General features: G+C 47.0%; 1 protein-coding gene across 3 annotated transcripts in view; it reads right to left on the reverse strand.

Moving 5' to 3' along the window:
* The window catches only part of LOC139279011 (protein LSM14 homolog A-like), a 79,564-nt gene that overhangs the window by 21,436 nt on the left and 36,916 nt on the right, over positions 1-21,212 (reverse strand). For 2 of the 3 annotated variants that reach the window (XM_070898328.1, XM_070898326.1), the window contains exons 2-4: positions 12,400-12,563; positions 6,086-6,218; positions 2,660-2,782 (exon numbers count right to left, since the gene is read on the reverse strand). In XM_070898328.1, coding sequence (XP_070754429.1) covers positions 2,660-2,782; positions 6,086-6,218; positions 12,400-12,563 — 420 coding nt within the window. The remainder of the gene's footprint in view (positions 1-2,659; positions 2,783-6,085; positions 6,219-12,399; positions 12,564-21,212) is intronic. The other variant, XM_070898327.1, reaches the window with a different exon arrangement.

Consider the following 21,212-nt stretch of genomic DNA (forward strand, 5'->3'; position numbering starts at 1 on the left):
GGTCCAGAGTGGCTGATGAAGACTCTCATTCCCTCCCTCTGCCCAAGAACCCATATCCTGCCCTACCTTCTGACAGTGTCCAACTTAAACCACCACTGCTTTCAGGAGAGCACAGTCAACACAAGGGAACAGCGAGAGGAAGGACAAGAAAACCCACTGAAACAGTTCAAAGATCTTTGTCGCCTGCAAAGACTGTTTGGCTCATTTGGGCGCACTTTAAAGTGGTTCTGGGTTAACCCCCGACTATAGACCTCAGAACCCTAACCCTAAATGCAGATCTAGGCTGAAACTCTGCTTCTTACTGCGGGAGTGCCGTATTGTTGGAGGTGCTGACTTTCAGATGAGACATTAAACTGAGGTTCTGTCTGTCTGCTTGATGCTAGTTACGATACTGGCAGCAAAGTTTTGGATGAGCTCAAGTTTAGAGGGTGGAAGATGTGAGTCTGCCGGCCAGGAGAGTATTAGCATCGTTGAGTCTGGAGGTGATGAAAGCACAGATGGGAGTTCGAGCAGCAGATAGTTAGAGGCAGGACGGATACGGTCGATGTTACAGGAGGTGGAAATAGGCAGTCTTGATGATGGAGAGGATGTGTGGCTGGAAGCTCAACTTCAGGGTCAAATAGGCTGCCACGGTTGCAAACTGTCTGGTTCAACTTCAGACAGTGGCCGGGGTGAGGGATGGAGTCTGTGGCGAGGGAATGAGGCTTGTGGCCGGGGAAGATAACAATGGCTTGTTTTCCCAATATTTAATTGGAGGAAATTTCTGCTCATCAAATACTGACTGTTGGGACAAGCAGCGTGACAAATCAGAGACAGTGGTGGGGTCGAGAGAGGTGATGGTGAGGTAGAGCTGGGGGTCGTCAGTGTGCTTTTAGATGTGGCCACCAGGGGGGGGCAATGGGTTAATGAGAAATAGGAGGGGCCAAGGATAGATCCTTGGGAAACTCCAGGGAGGTTCTGGTGTGGGATTGGGAAGAGAAGCCATTGCAGGTGATTCGCTGGCTACCATTGGATAGACAGGAATGGAATCAGGCAAGTACAGTCCCACCCAGCTGGACAACGGAGGAGAGGCGTTGGAGGAAGATGGAGTGGTCAACCATGCCAAAGGCAGCAGACAGGATGAGAAGTGATAGTTTACAATGGTCACAGTTATGTAGGATGGTATTGTGACTTTGATTAGGGTTGTTAGTGCTGCGGCAGGAACGGAAAACTTTAGAAAAGGTTCAAACATGCAGTTGCGGGAAAGATGGGCACGGGTTTGGGAGGAGACAACACGTTCGAGGACTTGCGAGGAAAGGGAGTGGAGGTGGTCGTTTGCAAGGAAGAAGTCAAATGTAGGTTTACTTTTAAGGATTGGGTGAAGGCAACAGATTCTTCTCTATCCTCTCAAAAGATCCTTCCTAATTAAGAACCCTCTCAAAAGCAAACGAATAGTAAAGTTGAGAGATAAAGAGAGGCATTTTTCACTTGGGTGAAGAGCACAGGTGAGAAGCCTGGAGCACTGCCTCAATCAGAACGTCATACACACTGTTTACAGGAAGGTGTTGCCTCGACGACCTCCCCGACCCAACCATCTCACCCCCAGCTCCCCCGCCCTGAACCCAGTCTCTCCCATCTCCTCTTCAAGCTCATCACGTCCACAAGACCCACCTCCTGTACGCCCTCAGTGCTGCACTGATGAGTCAGCCTACACTCGTCCTGCAGTGAACGTATTTGGATATGTACACCTTGCAGCATTACACAAGACTTCCATCATCCAGTTGATTTGCTGAGCTAAACACCCAAGTCAGAGCTGGTGAAGTTTAACTCTCGCTGAAAAATAAAACAATGGCACAACCAACTGCTATTACGGAACCTCAAGGGACAATCCTCAAGGGACAATCCTCACCAACCTCGCTAAAATAAATAACTGGATATGGGTTCTTCCTGTAATGGGTCAGTTGATAAGAGCACTGGTTCAAGGATTACTCAGATCTTTCAAAGCTAGAAGCTCCCAGATTCGATCCTCTGTCTGTAGTGGGTTAGCTAATTTCAGTTCGGGCACTGCAGCCGACCTTGGAGCCTTCAGGCTAGGCAGGTGTGGAAAAGCAAATGAAGCAGAATTCCCATTTCCAATTTCAATCCGCTGTAAAGCGAGGACACAGGATGAGGACGAGATGTCCCTCGGGAATGAAGTGCCTGATGACACCGACTGCCTCGTCACGCGTGTGAAGAACCACCACCAATGGGGTCAGATATTGAAGGCTGTCCAGTGCACTTTAAACCGCAGCCAGTGTGTGTCACATCTTCTGGAGGACGGAAAGAGTGCGAGTAAGGGAAGTGGTTGAAATATACCGTTCACTGTCGAATTACACGGGTGTAGAGAGGCTCCCCAAATAATACAATGTTGCCCGTTTCAGACACTGCATAGGGAGATTGTACACTTGGGACGTATACAGCAAACTTTCATAGGTGCCCTCTCCCTCAACTCGATCCTACATTACAACAGTGACTAGGCGTCAAAATTACTCCATTGGCTGTAAAGTGCTTTGGGGCATCCCAGAACCATGTAAGGCGCTATATCAATCCAAGTCTTTTTTTTGCATCCTTTCAATTGCATAATTTTACATGCAAGTTTAAAAAATTTTTTAATATATTTTATAAAATGTTAAGAGTTTACCCTGAAAAGCTAACTGCAATTTCAGTGCGCCCGTGTCGGGTTTGATGGTTGGACCCAGCGAGCTGGTCTGTGTGAGTGATGCGAAGCTGGTTTTGCTGCTGTTGAAAGATGACGAGGGACCTCCTGTTCGTGTTCAGGAACAAAACAAAGGGAAGTAGTCAAAAAGGAAAAAGGTTACGAACCCTGCCATCACTGGCACATTAAAATTCATCAACACAAACCGTAAATCGCAAAACTAGACAGACAGACAAGCTTTCTTACAAATTAGTTAAAATTGTAAAAGTTCAGTTTGCCAAGATCACATCCAGAAGACCACAAGAATTAGGAGCAGAAGTAGGCCCTCGAGCCTGCTCCGCCATTCAGCAAGATTGTGGCTGAACTTTAACTCAACTCCACTTTCCCGCCCAATCGCTATACCCCCAGAGTCCAAAAAATCTATCGATCTCAGTCTTGAATATACTCAACAAGTGACCACCACAGCCCTCTGGGTAGAGAATTCCAAAGATTCACCACCCTCTGAGTGAAGAAATTCCTCATCCCAGTCTTAAATGGCCGACCCCTTATCCTGAGACTATGCTCCCTGGTTCTCGACTCTCCAGCCAGGGGGAAAACATCTACCCTGTCAATCTCCCTCAGAACCATATGTTTCAATGAGATCACCTTTCATCCTTCTAAACAAAGGTATAGGCCCGAGACTAACTAAACAATAAACCCATCATGCTCAGTTTTGAAACTTTGACCTGAAATATCCCCCACACTCCGGTTCCCAGCAGGGAGAACTACAACCATGACCCAGTGAAGGGGGTGGGCGATTCTCGAGTTGCCATCACAATCTGAACTACGTTTCCCCCACCCCTGGACATCAAGCCAAACAAAAACTCTTCCAACAACCCATTAGCCTCACCGACCTCAATTCTATACGCAACAGACTTTTTCTAAGGGGCCAGGAGCCGGTTGGACCAGTGTGTGGATGCTTTTATTTGTAGAATGAAGATCCTGTAAGGTAGGATGTCTCAATTCTTCATCAATAACTCTTCAGATACTACAGAAACTCATTTTTTTTCAGAATAGGCGCCTCAAAAAAGAAAATCCTCTTTACCATAGGGACTACTTAAAGAAGCTTTTCCAATTACCCTCCTCGAGATACGGCCTTGGAGAAAGCTGAATAATCTAAAACAGTTCCAAGTTATTTCGTCCCTGCTCATTCCATTGGTCATTTGCAAAAAGAAAATAGCACCTTCTGGAGAGAATTGATCTTCAAATATAGTTCGGTAGGAAATCAAGGTCAAAGAAAGCCCCGTCCTCATATCATGAGGGTATCAAGGCACGTCAGCCAGCCTTGCTCCTATAGAAATCACTGCTTAAAGCGATGGCTGGAGGTTGCTGCGGCTGATACCCAGGGATTAACTCAAATCTAGGATTAGGACAGTCTCGTCAGTAAAGGCACCGCACAAGCGAGGCAACAAGCCACACAGAGCAAAGCATTCCAGTTTCAATTGCTCAATTAGCCAGAGTAGCAGTGGGGGAAATGACCCCAGTGGCTTGGGGAGGGTGGGGGAAAAAACGCAGCTAGGGTTTCTACTACGATCACAATCCAGGTTGACGGGCGAGGCAAGTGGGTGAGGGAAGGTTTGGGTTTGGCGGTGATGCTCTCAATGATCAAGTAGCCTGGCACCATTCACCATCTAGGTTCCAATACAATCAACGACCACTTGGGCGAGGAACTGGAGGATCACTGCATCTGTGGAATGGTGAAGAGGGAAGAGAAATGGAAATAAAATTCTTCAGTTTAATACATGTAAGCACTTCAAAACGGGTGAAGTTTCACACAGCAGGACAAATGGCATGACCCTGACCATAACTAGTAAAAGTGAAAGACCCAAGAACCACAAACTGATACGCCAGCAGATCGAAAACCCTCCAGTTGCCATTATTATACGTGTCCTCTGGAACCAGGGTTATGCCTTGTGCAAGATTCCAACTCCTAAATTTGGGTTTTAAAATCAAGCTAAACGTATATATTGGCTTTGCTTCAATTCCAGTCCATTTACATGCCTTTGAGACTGAAATCCCACGTGGAGAACTTTGGCCAAGTATTATTGGAGAACTGTCACCAAGGCGAGAGATGGCTGCAGCACAAGAGAACACTTTGTTCTTTGTTTCAATGCTTAGCTCCAGTGGCAAATTGTTCAAGTCCAAGAATGCGAACGTTGGCAGGCGATTCAAGTGTGAAGGGCATCAGTCAAGCACTGTTGGGTTTTTGCTCGACATCCATTCAGCTCACCTCAAATCCCAGGCAAGGAGGGAGGTTATTCGCATCAAGGACAACACTGGAAAACACTTCAGGAAGCCGCTGAGTGCGTGTTGGTGCAGTTTCATGAACGGGAAAAGCGTCTCATTCAATACTGCTGCAGCAAACTCAGATCATTCTTCTGCCGAAGTCTACAGCAAAGGCAAAGGGCTCCAGTGTCCCCGGACAATACCAAGTGAGGCTCAGTGAGGCTATTTTACAGTTGCCCATAAACATTGAAAAGCCTGGGGTTTCTCCCTGGAAATCGTGAAGGTAATAAATAAACTGGATGGGCCCCGCTTCATATGCATTACAGAACTTGCACTATGCTGTAAAAATACATATTGCCCCGATAGTAACCCTGGCCTTTATTCAAATTGCTTTGTGGAAGCTACAAATGAATGAGTGAAGACTACAGTACTTCATCTAATCTGCTTGAACAAAACGCTTGGTGTTTCCAATCATAACGGAACACAACAAATCTTCAAAGACTGACACAGAAACCAGTTGATCTCACTCGACCAAACCTGCACTCAACACCTCCCAATATATCCCCATCTTAACATTTGCACAACTTCTCAAATCTTGAGTGCAGAAATGGGCTCGCTACAGTCAATGGGACAACAGCAACCAAGGCAAGATAAACAAAAGCAAACATTCACCAGACACAAACTGGGACTCGTTCATTCATGATGCTGCCAGGAAGAATGAACGAGCTGACATTTATATAGCGCCTTTCACATCCTCGGAGTCGGAAACCGTTTCACAGCCAATGAATTATTTTTGAAGTGTGGTCACGACTATTTTGCAGATCAACTTGACAGACAATCCGCACATAGCAAGAGCCCCACACTGGCATGATCAGTTAATCAGTTTTCGATCGAGGGGTAAACGTCAGCTGGAACACCAGGGAAAACTCCAGGTGTTCTTCAAATAGCCCCGTGGTCCACCCGAGCAGGCATACAAGGCCTCGGGTTTAATGCCTCATCGAAGGACGGTGGCTCCGACATTGCAGCATTTCCTTTGTGCTGCACTGAAGGAAGCAGCGACGACAGGCACAATCAATTCTAATTTGGACTTGACTTTTCACTTACTAACTTGGCGCAGCCCAAAAAAAAAAACAAACAAGCACTTACCGACACCCACAGCGTTGTACTGCTGCGTCACCAGCGGGCTTGGCCCAAACTGGCTGTACGCTGGCATTCTGCTGAATGGTGGATAGGAACCCACGGATTGGAAAGACGAGCTCGAGGACGAGCCAAGTGAAGACTGTGGAGACAAAGAAAAAGTTAGTGACATTACAGCCGTACAGTGCCGAGGGTTTTGCAAGCTCCACTCTCCTCCTCAACCGTCAGTCATTTTCATGGCCAAGTTTACACCTGCCACAGCCCCAGCCAAGGCGAATCCAAAACTAAGGGTCAGAAACAAGGTTCAATTTCTCTTGGGGGCCACGCAGGCTTTTCAAAACATCTTGTACGCACGTTTTTTTGCCTTGAAAAGCCGGCTGCATGGGATCACTGCACAGCCACGCAGCTTACAGGGAATATTGGTCATAGATATAAGACAGGCAATAATAGATCGGTTGAGGAATTCAGGACAAACGGCTTTATCCAGAGAGTGGATCTTGCTGTGCTGCCACGGCGAATAGCACAGACACATTTAAAGTGAAGCTGGGCGAGAGTGAGAGCGAGAGCGAGAGCGGAGAATCTCCTGTTCCCACAAACTACAAGCAGGGCCACTGTGTTAGTGATTGAATAAATCAAAAATTATAATCTTTGTTACAATGGGATTCCAAGAATTTTTTAAACCTGTGTTTTGGGGATCATATTCTGGAATTCGGACCATTTTCCTGCGCAAACCATAAATCCGTGATCTTCAAAGAGGAGGCTTGTTGTCCCTTTAGTCTGGACTGGCTCCAACTTCAGGCTGCGAACATTCCTCAATAATCCGCGGACCAACCCAACACTAACGCGAGATTCACCAACAGGAGTTAGGAATAATGTAAATTGTAATAAAGGTACAGCAGCCCACAACAGCCTCACTTGAAACAAAAACTCGCCACTAAACAATTCAACAAAATGCAAGTTGGAGGGGAACAAATCCAGGTACGGAGCACTCTGCTGGAAGAAGACAGGTCTTCTCCCTTCAAATCTCACGTGCACTTTCATAGAAACATATAAAATAGGTGCAGGAGCAGACTATTCGGCTCTTCGAGCCGGCACCACCATTCAATGAGTTCATGGCTGATCATGCAACTTCAGTACCCCATTCCTGCTTTCTCTCCATACCCCTTGATCCCTTTAGCCACAAGGGCCACATCTAACTCCCTTTTGAATATATCTAACAAATTGGCCTCAACACCGTTGTGTGGTAGAGAATTCCACAGGTTCACAACTCTGAGTGAAGAAGTTTCTCCTCGTCTCGGTCCTAAATGGCCCACCCCTTATCCTTAGACTGTGACCCCCTGGTTCTGGACTTCCCCAACATCGGGAACATTCTTCCTGCATCTAACCTGTCCAATTCCGACAGAATTTTATATGTTTCCATGAGATCCCCTCTCATTCTTCTAAATTCAGTGACTATAAGCCTAGTCGATTCAGTCTTTCTTCATATGTCAGTCCTGCCATCCCGGGAATCAGTGTGGTAACCGTCGCTGCACTCCCTCAATAGCAAGAATGTCCTTCTTCAGATTAGGAGACCAAAACTGTACATAATATTCATGGTGTGGCCTTACCAAGGACCTGTACAACTGCAGTAAGACCTCCCTGCTCCTAAACTCAAATCCTCTCAATATGAAGGCCAACATGCCATTTGCCTTCCTCACTGCCTGCTGTACGTGTATGCCAACTTTCAATGACTGATGTACCATGACACCCAGGTCTCGTTGCACCTCCCCTTTTACTAATCTGTCACCATTCAGATAATATTCTGCCACCAAAGTGGATAACCTCACATTTATCTACATTATACTGCATCTGCCATCATCATCATAGGCAGTTCCTCGGGATCGAGGAAGACTTGCTTCCATTCTTAGCATGAGTTCTTAGATGGCTGTACAGACCAATACGTGAAGCACAGTTTGTGTCACAGGTGGGACAGATAGTCGTTGAGGGAAAGGGTGGGCAGGGAGCCTGGTTTGCCGCACGCTCCTTCCGCTACCTGCGCTTGATTTTTGCATGCTCTTGGCGACGATACTCGAGGAGCTCAGCGCCCTCCCGAATACACTTCCTCCACTTAGGACGGTCTATGGCCAGGGACCCAGGTGTCGGTGGGGATGTCGCACTTTATCAGGGAGGCTTTGAGGGTGTCCTTGTAACGTTTCCTCTGGCCGCCTTTGGCTCGTTTGCCGTGGACAAATTCCGAGTAGAGCGTTTGCTTTTGGGAGTCTCGTGTCTGGCATGTGGACTATGTGGCCTGCCCAGCGGAGCTGATCAAGTGTGGTCAGTGCTTAAATGCTGGGGATGTTGGCGTGGACGAGGACACTAATGTCTGTCCTCCCAGGGGATTTGCAAGATCTTGCGAGACATCGGTGGTGGTATTTCTCCAGCGACTTGAGGTGCCTAATGTATATGGTCCACGTCTCTGAGCCATACAGGAGGGCGGATATTACTACGGCCCAGTAGACCATGAGCTTGGTGACAGTTTTGAGGGACTGATCTTCAAACACACTTTTCCTCAGATGGCCGAAGGTTACACTGGCGCACTGGAGGCGGTCGGTGTTGGATTTCATCATCGATGCCTGCTCTTGTTGATAGGAGGCTCTCAAGATATGGGAAGTGGTCCACGTTGTCCAGGGCCACGCCCTGCATTTGCCCACTCACCTAACCTTACCCAAATCACCCTGCAGCCACTTAGCATCCTCCTCACAGCTCACACTGCCACCCAGCTTAGTGTCATCTGCAAGCTTGGAGATAATACATTCAATTCCTTAGTCTAAATCATTAAATGTATACTGTAAATAGCTGGGGTCCCAGCACCAAACCTTGCAATACCCCACTAGTCACTGCCTGCCATTCTGAAAAGGACCCGTTTATTCCTACTCTTTGCTTCCTGTCTGCCAACCAATTCTCTATCCACTTCAATACATTACGCCCAATACCAGGTGCTTTAATTTTGCACACCAATCTCGTGTGGGACCTTGTCAAAAGCCTTTTGAAAGTCCAATTACATCACATCCACTATTCTCCCTTGTCTGCTCTACTAATTACATTCTCAAAAAATTCTAGAAGATTTGTCATGCAAGATTTCCCTTTCATAAATCCATGCTGACTTGGACTGATCCTGTCACTGCTTTCCAAATGCGCTATTACATCTTAAATAATTGATTCCAACATTTTCCCCACTATCAATATCAGGCTAATTCCTACTCTTCTCTCTCCCTCCTCTTAAAAAGTGATGTTACATTAGCTACCCTCCAATCCATAGGAACTGATCCAGAGTCGATAGAATGTTGGAAAATGACCACTAGTGCATCCACTATTTCTAGAGCCACTTCCTTAAGTACTCTGGGATGCAGATTATCAGGCCCTGGGGATTTATCGGCCTTCAATCCCATCAACTTTCCTTATACAATTTCCTGACTAATAAGGATTTCCTTCAGTTTCTCCTTCTCGCCAGACCCTCGGTCCTCTAGTATTTCCGGAAGGTTATTTGTGTCTTCCTGAGTGAAGACAGAACCAAAGTATTTGTTCAATTGGTCTGCCATTTCTTTGTTCCCCATTATAAATTCACCTGATTTTGACTGCAGGGGACCTACATTTGTCTTCACTAATCTTTTACTCTTCACATATCTATAGAAGCTTTTACATTCCCTGCAAGCTTACTCTCATACTCTTATTTTCTCCCTCCTAAGTAAACCCTTTGTCCTCCTCTGCTGAATTCTAAATTTCTCCCAGTCTTCAGGTTCGCTGCTTTTTCTGGCCAATTTATATGCCTCTTCCTTGGATTTAACACTATCCTTAATTTCCCTTGTTAACCACGGTTGAGCCACCTTCCCCGTTTAATTTTCATGCCAGACAGGGATGTACAATTGTTGAAGTTCATCCATGTGATCTTTAAATGTCTGCCATTGCTTATCCACCATCAAACCTTTAAGTATCATTCACCAGTCTATCCTAGCCAATTCACGTCTCATACCATCGAAGTTACCTTTCTTTAAGTTCAGGACCCTAGTCTCTGACTTAACTGTCACTCTCTATCTTAAATGAAGAATTCTACCATATTATGGTCACTCTTCCCCAAGGGGCCTCACACAACAAGATTGCTAATTAGCCCTTTCTCATTACACAACACCCAGTCTAGGATGGCCTGCTCTCTCGTTGGTTCCTCGACATATTGGTCTAGAAAACCATCCCTTATATACTCCATGAAATCGTCCTCTACTGTATTGCTACCAGTTTGGTGAGCCCAATCTATATGTAGATTAAAGTTGCCCATGATAACTGCTGTATCCTTATTGCACGCATCCCTAATTTCCTGTTTGATGCCCATCCCCAACTGCCTCACTTGAAACAAAACTCACCACTAAACAATTCAACAGAATGCAAGTTGGAGGGAAACAAATCCAGATACGGAGCACTCTGCTGGAAGACGACAGGTCTTCGCCCTTCAAATCTGATGTGCAGTTTCATATTTTGTTTCTTCCACTACAATTAATGATATTAATTGCAGGAATAAATAGGAAGGGCGCAAATTTAAATTGTTTCCAACAGATTTAAGAAATGTACTAAATCGAAGGCAATGGAGGGGGAAAGATGTATGCCGCTGAATCTTGGCAGAATCCTGCAGTGATGCTGCACTGTATCGTACCTCGAGGTGGCGATGATGCAGCTCCTGACCTGCAAACCCAACATTTCACCTCACATCAGAGATAGGTAGAATTTTAAAACGCAGCACACTCCCCCACTGGAAAATAGAGCCAGAGACACTAGGAGGGACCCACATTCAATTTCTGACCTGTGCTGACCCGAGCCCTGGGGGGGGGGGGGGGGGGTGGGGGCGTCACCGTGGATAGTGTATCTGGCTTCCACTATCCCTGGTTGCGCTGATAACTTTTGCCAAAAGTCATGCTTTGCCCATCTCCACTCACGGTTAATCGTACATGTCTCTGCGTCCCTCAAATTATACACTCAACTGTCACCCCAAACAAGCAGCGCAGACCTCAAACACAACAGGGCTTTCAGTGAAATGCACTGTGAAGTGGCAGGTCTCAAACTACATTTAGTCTTTGTGCTAAAGTGGTTTCTTCAGATTTTTTTTTTTTTAAATGGCTATTAATGGTCAGACACATAAACCGCTGGCAGCTGACTGACAGCCTGAAAACTTCACGGTTTTCCTTTCTTTTCAAGTGACCTCAGTGATGGGATTATATCGGATATATGGCACAGAAACAGGTCATTCGACCCAACCCATGCCAACGTTTATGCTCCACTCAAGCCTCCTCCCGTCTCTCCTCATCTAACTATCAGCATAACCCTCGATTCCCTTCTCCCCCATGTCTAGCCTCCCCTTAAATGCATCGATAATATTCACTTCAACCACTCCCTGTGGCAGCGAGTTCCACATTTCTCACCGCTCTTTGGGCAATGAAGTTTCTCCCAAATTCCCTATTGGATTTCTTGGTGACTATCTTATATTGATGGCCTCTAGTTATGCTCTTCCCCACAAGTGGAAATAGCCTCTACCCAAATGAGCAGATAAACCATGGAAGTTAGAACAGTCTCGGGGTCAATCCCTGGTCTGTGCTGATCTTGACCAGCATGAAGGCAAGGGCACTACAATACACTTGGCTTCCACAGTTACCTGATGGAGGAGGAGGGGTAGGTGAGATCAGTCAGAGTCACCGATTACCTGTCACTATCCAGCAACACCGATCAGAAGCACACAAGTGCAATTTTCATACTGGCAAAATAAATGCCCAAGCAAACCAGATCCCACTTGATCGAAAATGCGATGGAGTTTTGAGTAAAAGTAGGTTGCTTGCTCCGCACAATGGTGCGGGCAGTTTGCTTTGCCGTGCAGTCGCCATGGGACAAAGATAGGGAAGGATTTGGCTATGATGCACCCCATGACTGAATAGCCTGCCATCACTCGCTGCCCAGACTCACACCTCAAGAACAAAAAGAGGGTTGGCCTTCTAACTACCACCTCTACCCTTACCCTGAAGCCACTGCCTCCTTGTTGGGGTGCACTTGGCAAGAATTAGACGCCCTCCATGGCCATGACTCGTGTGAGAGTACTAGCAGTGGGCATTAGCAGACTTATTTGCCCAAGCCAGGCATCACAGCCAAGCCCAATCCTGTCTTCATCTGCTGATCGTACACTTCCCAGTGCGGTCAACTACACAGCCATCGGGTACAGGAGCCCCGGACAATAGTAACCCTAACCAGAGCTCACGGATCTCGACCTGCAATACAACAGCTGCCTCTCCCCACAAGCCACCGCGACTCACCTGAACAATTGCAGGATCCTGAGGCAGGGAGCACTGAGGCTTCGGAGGCTCACACACAGTGAGGTCTTTGATATCACTGCCGCGGAATATGATGTACTCAAATACTTCATCCCGTGGTGGGATTGGTCTGTCCGTGGGTCGATCCTCAGTCCCGAACGAACGAACTGTAAGACAAGACACCTCCATTACAGCACAGCTTCTCGCAGCATTTATAGCACAAAGTTAAAGCAAATTAACCCTTGAATAAATCTGCTTAGGTTCTGCACAAAGTGTTAAATGATCTTGTCGAAGGTATGGTCCAACGATACTAGACAGGGCTTACTACTGCCACCCCCACTGCACCTGGGGGTGGAAGTCAGTGCGTGCCCACTGCCGACTGTTACCCCTGTCGCAAGGACACACCTGGACACTGGGGAAGGGGATAGTGAGCACTGCGGTGATGCCTCAGCGTTACATACTCTGCCTACAGGTAGCCACTAGTTGTGTGCGAGCCTGAACAGAGGTGTAGACCCTGTGGAAATGTACCCCAGTACTTGCAGGAGAGGAAGGGGAGAGAGAAACCCCCAAATCCCTGTATTCAAAATGTGCATTACAAGGTGCGGTAGTATAGCAGTTATGTCATGTGGTGCTGAAGGCCCTGGAATAGTAATCCAGAGGATTGAAGCAATAATAGAGAACACGAGGCTCAAGAAGTCTGGAAATTAAAAGGCTGGTCATCAGTAAAAGTGACCATGAAGCTGTCGGATTGTAGTAAACACCCAGCGGGTTCACGAATATCCCTTGGGGGAAGGAACCTGCCGACCCACCTGGGCTGGCCAATGTGCGACTCCAGCAAACCACTCAGTTCCTGGGGATGGGTGAAATATCATCAGAGAGCCCAAGTACTGTGTAAAGACAGCAATAGACTATAGTTGCAAGTTATGCAGATTGAATTTCCAAAGCAGGGTTGGTAAAACTGGTGAAATGTCTTTTGTGGGGTGGGGGGGGGGTGGTAAGAGAGCGAGTGTAAGACTGAAAAATCTGCAGTACTTTTAAGCAGGAACTCAGTTTAAACCATTCCACTGTTTAGAAGGCAGGCAGCAGGTGGCGCCGTTTAGCAATTAAACAAAGATAAAATCATAGAATAGTACAGCACAGGAGGCCATTCGGCCCATCGCATCTACTCCGACTCTTTCGGAGAGCAATCCAGTTCGTCTCAGTCCCCCGCTCTTTCCCTATATCCCTGCCTACTCGGAACTCGTCTATGGTAAACGAGCCAAAGGTGGGCAGAGGAAACGTTACAAGGACACCCTCAAAGCCTCCCTGATAAAGTGCAACATCCCCACCGACACCTGGGAGCCCCTGGCCAAAGACCGCCCTAAGTGGAGAAAGTGCATCCGGGAGGGCACTGAGCACCTCGAGTCGAGAGCATGCAGAAACCAAGCGCAGGCAGCGGAAGGGGCGTGCGCCAAACCAGTTCCACCCTCAACGACTATCTGTCCCACCTGTGACGGAGACTGTGGTTCTCGTATTGGACTGTTCAGCCACCTAAGAACTCATGCCAAGAGTGGAAGCAAGTCTTCATCGATTCCGAGGGACTGCCTATGATGATGATGTCTCTGCCTACAGATAGTGGGAGCCAAGAATACAGTGACTATCAACTTCAATGACTTCAATAATGCAATACATGGGCACAGTTGCAATGTTCCCAAAGCTGTATCCGAACAGAAGTACGTCCCCAAGTGTTGATCTTCATTGTCATCCGATCAGCAAGTGAAGAGGCTCACAGTTCAGAACTACTCAGTATTAATGTCAGTTAGAGAGAAAGAACTTGCATTTCTATTGCACTTTACACGACCTCAGGATGCCCCAAAGCGTTAAAAAGTAATGAATTGGCTGTGTAAGTGTCGTCATTTGTAATGTAGGAAAAACGCAGCAATTTCACACAGCAAGGATCCAAACTGCAATGAGACAAATAACCAATTGAACTGTTTTAATGTTTGTTGAAGGACAAATCAGGAGAGAATTCCCCTGCTCTTTTTAGATTACTGCCACAAGATATTTTACATCATCCGAGAGCAGACTCAGTTTGACATCTCATCCGAAAGACAGCACCTCTGCCAGTGTCGTACGCATAAGAACACAAGAAATGGGAGGAGTCAGTCACTCAGTCCCTCGAGCCTGCTCTGCCATTCAATATCATGGCTGATCTTCTATCTCAACTCCAGCTTCCCGCACTGTCCCCATATCCCCTGGCTCCCTCAGTACTGCACCGAAATGTCAGCCTAGATTTGTACTCTAGTCTGTGGAGCGGGACAAGAACTCAAGACCAACGTTCCCCGAGCTGCACATCTGTCCGCCAGACCCGCACAGCCCGGGACCAGCTTCTCAAAACGTGAAATTTCACACATGTGCGGAACTTTGAATGGGCCCATTAAAAGGGACCTCGCACCCCCAAAAAATTAGGGCCACCTTGTTCATGATCTTCTGACTTGAAAGTGCTAGCAACTGAGCCACGGCGGACACCTTCAAAGACTGATTGTACAGTGGTCCTCATTGCACCTGGGGGGTGGAAATGTTTTTTTTTTTTATTCGTTCATTGACAAGGTTGGCATTTATTGCCTTCCCCAATTGCCCCAAGTGGTGGTGAGTCGCCTTCTTGAACCGTAGGAGGGCAGTTAAGAGTCAACCACATTGCTGTGGTTCTGGAGTCACATATAGGCCCAGACCGGGCAAGGGCATCAGATTTCCTTCCCTGAAGGACATGAGTGAATCAGATGGATTTTTAATGACAATCCGGTAGTTTTATGGGGTTTTTTTCCATTCCAGATTTTTATTTAATTAACCGAATTTAAATTCCCCAGCTGCCGTGGTGGGATATGAACTCATGTCTCTGGATCATTTGTCCAGGCTTCAGGATTACTGCTCCAGTAACATAACCACTATGCTACCATACCTTGAGTCAGTGGCTGCCCACTTAGAGCTGGGTCCCACACAGACTATAACTGCACCTAATGACCGACTACTCAGAACATCTTTGCAGTAGCCGTTAAGCTTCCACTGCCAACTAATGGATAGTTTTAACCTACGATTACACATTGCTGAGTTAAAAGTAATAAATACACTGCACAAACGAGTGACTAGATGGGGGTTTGCAGTGCTTTAATAACGTAATAAAATTAGGTCCTAAAATGGAGAGCTCCGTCAGAGTCTCTGGATGCTGGAATAGCATCGCTCCCAATAACATCCGCCTGCATTCTGTTGCGCTCAAGCAGAGCAATGCTAATTTCAGTTCCTCCAATGTTCTACAGCTACAAATAGAATGCATAACATGAAGAAGCAAATCTTCCAAGCGAACGAGGTGATGAGGAAGTGATCATTAAATGCTGCCTTCGGAGTTAATTTTTTTCTGTTGTTACATTTGCCAATAAACTATTTTTGCTCGTCAGCTCACAGCTCAGTGGGCAACACTCTCTTGCCTTTTGAGTCAGAAGGTTGTGGGTTTGAGTCCCACTCCAGAGGCTAGAGCACAAAAATCTAGGCTCCAGAGCAGTACTGACGGAGTACTGCACAGTGTGTTTCGGATGAAATGTCTTCCCTCTCAGATGAATGTAAACAATCCCATGGCAATATTTCATAGGATATAACAGCACACAAACAGGCCATTCAGCCCAACCAGCTGAAAAAGAGCAGGGGAATTCTCCAGTGTCCTGGGCAATATTTATCCCTCAAATCAATAGATTATATCTGGTCATTATCACATTCCTGTTTGTGGGAGCTTGCTGTGTACAAATTGGCTGCCACTTTTCCTACATTACAACAGTGACTATGCTTCAAAAGTAATTCATCATTTGTAAAGCGCTTTGGGACATCCTGAGGTTGTGAAAGGCGCTATACAAATGCAGGTTCTTTGACAACATAGAAAACCAATTTAATTGAGCTCCCTCTGATGGTTCAGTGAGTTTTTCTTCATCATCAGAGGCAGTCCCTCGGAATCGAGGACTTGCTTCCACTCCTGAACTGAGTTCTTTGATTCTCGTATTGGACTGTTCAGCCACCACAGTCCCAGTCACAAGTGGGACAGACAGTCGTTGAGGAAAGAGTGGGTGGGGAGTCTGGTTTGCCGCACGCTCCTTCCGCTGCCTGCGTTTGTTTTCTGCATGCTCTCAGCGTCGAGACTCGAGGTGCTCAGCGTCCTCCCGGATGCACTTCCTCCACTTAGGGCGGTCTTGGGCCAGGTACTCCCAGGTGTCAGTGGGGATGTCGCACTTTATCAGGAAGGCTTTGAGGGTGTCCTTGTAGCGTTTCCGCTGCCCACCTTTGGCTCGTTTGCCGTGAAGGAGCTCAGAGTTGAGCACTTGCTTTGGGAGTCTCGTGTCTGGCATGCAAACTATGTGGCCCAGCGGAGCTGATCGAGTGTGGTCAGTGTTTCAATGCAGGGGAATGTTAGCCTGGATGAGGACGCTGATGTTGGTGCACCTGTCCTCCCAGGGGATTTGTAGGATCTTGCGGAGACATCGTTGGTGATTATTTCTCCAGCGACTTGGTGTCTGCGTACATGGTCCATGTCTCCGAGTGATACAGGAGGGTGGGTATTATTACAGCATTGTAGACCAAAAGCTTGGTGGCAGATTTGGGGGCCTGGTTTTCAAACACTCTTTTCTTCAGGTGGCCAAAGGCTGCACTGGCGCACTGGAGGTGGTATTGGATCTCGTCGTTGATGTCTGCTCTTGTTGATAAAGAGGCTCCCGAGATATGGGAAGTGGTCCACGGTGTCCAGGGCCGCGCCGTGGATCTTGATGACTGGGGGGTGGGGGGGGGGGGGGGGGGGCAGTGCTGTGCGGTGAGGACAGGCTGGTGGAGGACCTTTGTCTTACGGATGTTTAGTGTAAGGCCAATGTTTTCGTATGCCTCAGTAGATACATCGACTATGTCCTGGATTTCAGCCCCAGAATGTGCGCAGACGCAGCCGTCATCCGCGTATTGTAGCTCGACGACAGAGGTCTTGGAACCGGCCTGGAGACGGCGCAGGTTGAACAGCTTCCCACCGGTTCTGTAGTTTAGTTCCACTCCAGCGGGGAGCTTGTTGACTGAGGTGGAGCATGGCAGCGAGAACGATTGAGAAGACAGTTGGGGCGATGACGAACCCTGACCCTGGTCCGGACATGGATTGGGTCAGTGATGAATCCGTTGGTAAGGATCACGGCCTGCATGTCGTTGTGGTGCAGGCAGAGGATGCAACGAACATTTGGGGGCATCCAAAACGGAGGAGGACGCTCCATAGACCCTCGCGGCTGACAGTGTCAAAGGCTTTTGTAAGGTCCAAGGTGGCCATGTATAAGGCCTGTGCTGTTCCCTGTATTTTTGCTGCAGCTGTCGTTAGTTTATCCAGCTAGTGACTGTCAGTAGGCTGTGAGCAGGAGCGGTGTGGAGGGTTAGGTTAAAATTACTCTGCAAGTCAAAGATTGGTTGAATCCGGTGATTGAGAAAGATTTTGTGAATGCGAATTTAAGTGCATCAAGGAACCCAATCAATTAAAGTTTTTCTAGAACACTCAGAAGTAGGAAATTCCTAAATTATAAAGATAATTTAAGTGAAGAAATTCTCAGATTCAATATTGATTGTAAAATCAGACCATCATTTGGTTTAATTTTACAAAATGCAAGATCAAAAAGGATTGAATGTCTGAGAACTCATGACCACAGTCTTGTAAAGTTACGTTAGTGATCAAGATGGACAGATATTATTGGTGAAAATTGGAAAGAGGACAATTAAATGGCTGAAGACAAGCAAGCCTCTGTTCAGTCTTTTTTTAAATTCATTCATGGGATGTGGGCATTGATGGCAAGGCCAGTATTTATTGCTCAACCCCAATTGCCCTCAAGAAGGTGGTGATGGTGATCCGCCTTATACAATGGAGTCGCTTGCTGGGCCATTTCAGGGGGCAGTTAAGAGTCAACCACATTGTTGTGGGTCTGGAGTCACAGATAGGCCAGACCGGGCAAGGACGGCAGATTTCCTTCTCTAAAAAAAGGACATTAGTGAACCAGTTGGGTTTTTAAAATGACAATCCAGAAGTGTCACGGTCACTATTACGGATGTGAGCTTTTTATTCCAGATTTATTTAATGAACTGAATTTAAATTCCTTGGCTGCCTTGGTGGGATTTGAATTCGTGCCTCTGGATCATTAGTTTTCTGGATTACTGGTCCAGTAACATAACCACTAGGCTACCGTACTCATCTGCACCAGGTTTCAATGCCCTGCTTCTTGAGTGTCAGTAAATGTCAGCACTGAGCACGGAAAAGAATTAATTACGCATTCTGACAAAAGCTCATTGACCTGAAACGTGAACTCTGCTTTGTTCGCCACGATTACTTCCAGCATTTTCTGTTCTTATAATCATAACGTTTTTTTCTGTAGAAAGGTACTAAAAAATGTGCTATTTATACGTGGCCCTTTGAGATATGATTCACAGGCATTAATTTCAATTTCTCAAGTGTATCTACTGACAGCTGCCTGACTTGAAGCACCCTCTCACGGTGCAGCGATTGATTCGCATAAACAAATAACCACAATCTTTGTTGCAAACCACAGCAGAAAGGAAGTGACGCTGGGCAGATACTTTGCTGAAGCTATTTTCATTTGGCAAGAAAATAAGCCCGTGCAATTACATGGGCGAAAAGGCCAGTTCACTCAGCGAGTAGCAGAGCTTCAAAAACCAGAAGATCTTGGATTTGATTCCCAGTCTGTGCCGAGCTAGCTTGTTACCCACTGACTTGACGATTCCAACACACTCCTTGGCCAGCCTCCCACGTTCTAACCTACGTAAACCAGAGGTCATCAAAACACTGCTGCCTGTGTCCTAACTCGCACCAAATCCCATTCAGTTATCACCAGTGCTTGTTGACCGACTGGCTCTGGTTAAGCAACACCGATTTTAAAATTTGCATCCGTCTGTTCAATTCCCTCCATGGCCATGCGCCTTACCCATCTCTAATCTCACCCGGCCCTACAACCTTCAGAGATCTCTGCACACCTCCAATTTTGCCCTCTTGAGCATCCCAATTTTAATTGTCCCACTGGTGGCTGTGCCTTCAGCTGCCGTGGTCCCAAGCTCTGGAAATCCCTCCCTAAAACTCTCCACCTCTCTTTCCTCCTTTAAGACCCTCTCCTTTGTTAATTCCTACTACTTTGACCACGCCTTTGATCATCTGCCCCAATATCTCCTTATATGGCTGTGTCAAATTTTGTTTGATAACGCACCTGTGAAGCGCCTTGGGATGTTTTACTAGGTTAAATGTGCTATATAAAGACAAGTTGTTGGTGATGTTGATCTCAGGCAGGAAGGCTATAGGTCAAATTCGCTCAGGCCAACACTCCCAGCATAGACCACACTGGATCAGCTCCGTTGGGCAGGCCACATCGTCCGCATGCCTGACACGAGACTCCCAAAGCAAGCGCTCTACTCGGAGCTTTGGCACAGCAAGTGAGCCCCAGAGGGGCAGAGAAAACACTTCCAAGGACAGCCTCAAAGACTCCTTGAAAAAGTGCAACTTCCCCACCGACACCTGGGAATCCCTGGCCCAAGACCGCCCAAAGTGGAGGAAAAGCATCCAGGAAAGCGCTGAACAGTCTCTTCGCCGAGAACAAGCTGAAGCCAAGCGTCGACAACCCAGGCCTCTCCCCACCCATCCGTCCCTTCAACCACCATCTGCCCTACCTGTGAGAGACTGTAGGTCCCGCTTTGGACTCACTCACCTGAGAACTCTTTTAGTATGGAAGCAAGTAATTCTCGACTCCAAGACGCCGACGACGACAACAATTGGCCTCAGTTCCTTGGGTCAAGCTGGGTGATTATTTGCTACGTTCATCTATCAGGTGAAAATTTGCCAGCAATTAGGTCGTCCACACTGAGGCTCACATGAACAACCACTGTGCACAGTACTGGAGGACAAGTACCCGTAGAAGTGCCTTGTTCCCCAGCACAGCGTCAACACCTCCACAAGGTCAGGAAATTGGCAAGGAAGCTGTTAATTTAGGGCAACGCAAACCTCTCCCGACACAATTGCATAAGGCAGATGCTCAGGGGATTCAGCACAAACTCGTACTGACAATGCTCTGAAGAGCATTCAGAGCATAGCTGCAATGTTTTGGGCAGAAGGAGACAAGAGCTCATCTAGACTACCTTTCCAAACTGTCCCATCTGCCTCCTCACTGCAAGTCTGAAACAAGGTGCAGCCCTGCACCAACAGGAATTAATTCAGTCCTCGTTTTAAACTGAGTTCCCACCAGCCCAGCTGGTAACATAGCCCCCATAACTCTCGGCTGCGAGTCAGAAGGTCGCAAGTTCAAGCCCAAATCCATGTTATCTGGGCGCTGCATTTTGGGAATACGGTCGTTTGGACAAGATGTTAAAATGTGGCCACATTTGCACACCCAGATAGACATAGAAGATTCCATGACATCATTAGAAGAGTAGGAGAATTCCCAGTTAGCATTTATCCCTCAAACAGATTAAGCAGTTATTTAGCTCATTGCTGTTTGTGGGATCTTGCTATGCACAAATTGGCTTGCCACTGGACCAAGACCTAACTCTGTTAAGCCCACGTAGTGGCTGGTGTGCAACGGCCACCGATTTAAAAAATCCACGCACAGGCATCTTCCACCCTTCACGATGCAGTTCAGTTCCTTCATTGAAACACCTGTGAACTCGTCCTTTTTTTGATGTGGAAGCAAATCAACCTCGTTTCGAAAGACCACCTATGATGATACTTTATAACGGTGACTACACTTCTAACGTACTCCAGTGATGTAAAGCATTATGTGAAAGGC

This window comes from Pristiophorus japonicus, chromosome 13 (genome assembly GCF_044704955.1).
Source record: "Pristiophorus japonicus isolate sPriJap1 chromosome 13, sPriJap1.hap1, whole genome shotgun sequence".
In the NCBI taxonomy this organism is placed as follows: Eukaryota; Metazoa; Chordata; class Chondrichthyes; family Pristiophoridae; genus Pristiophorus; species Pristiophorus japonicus.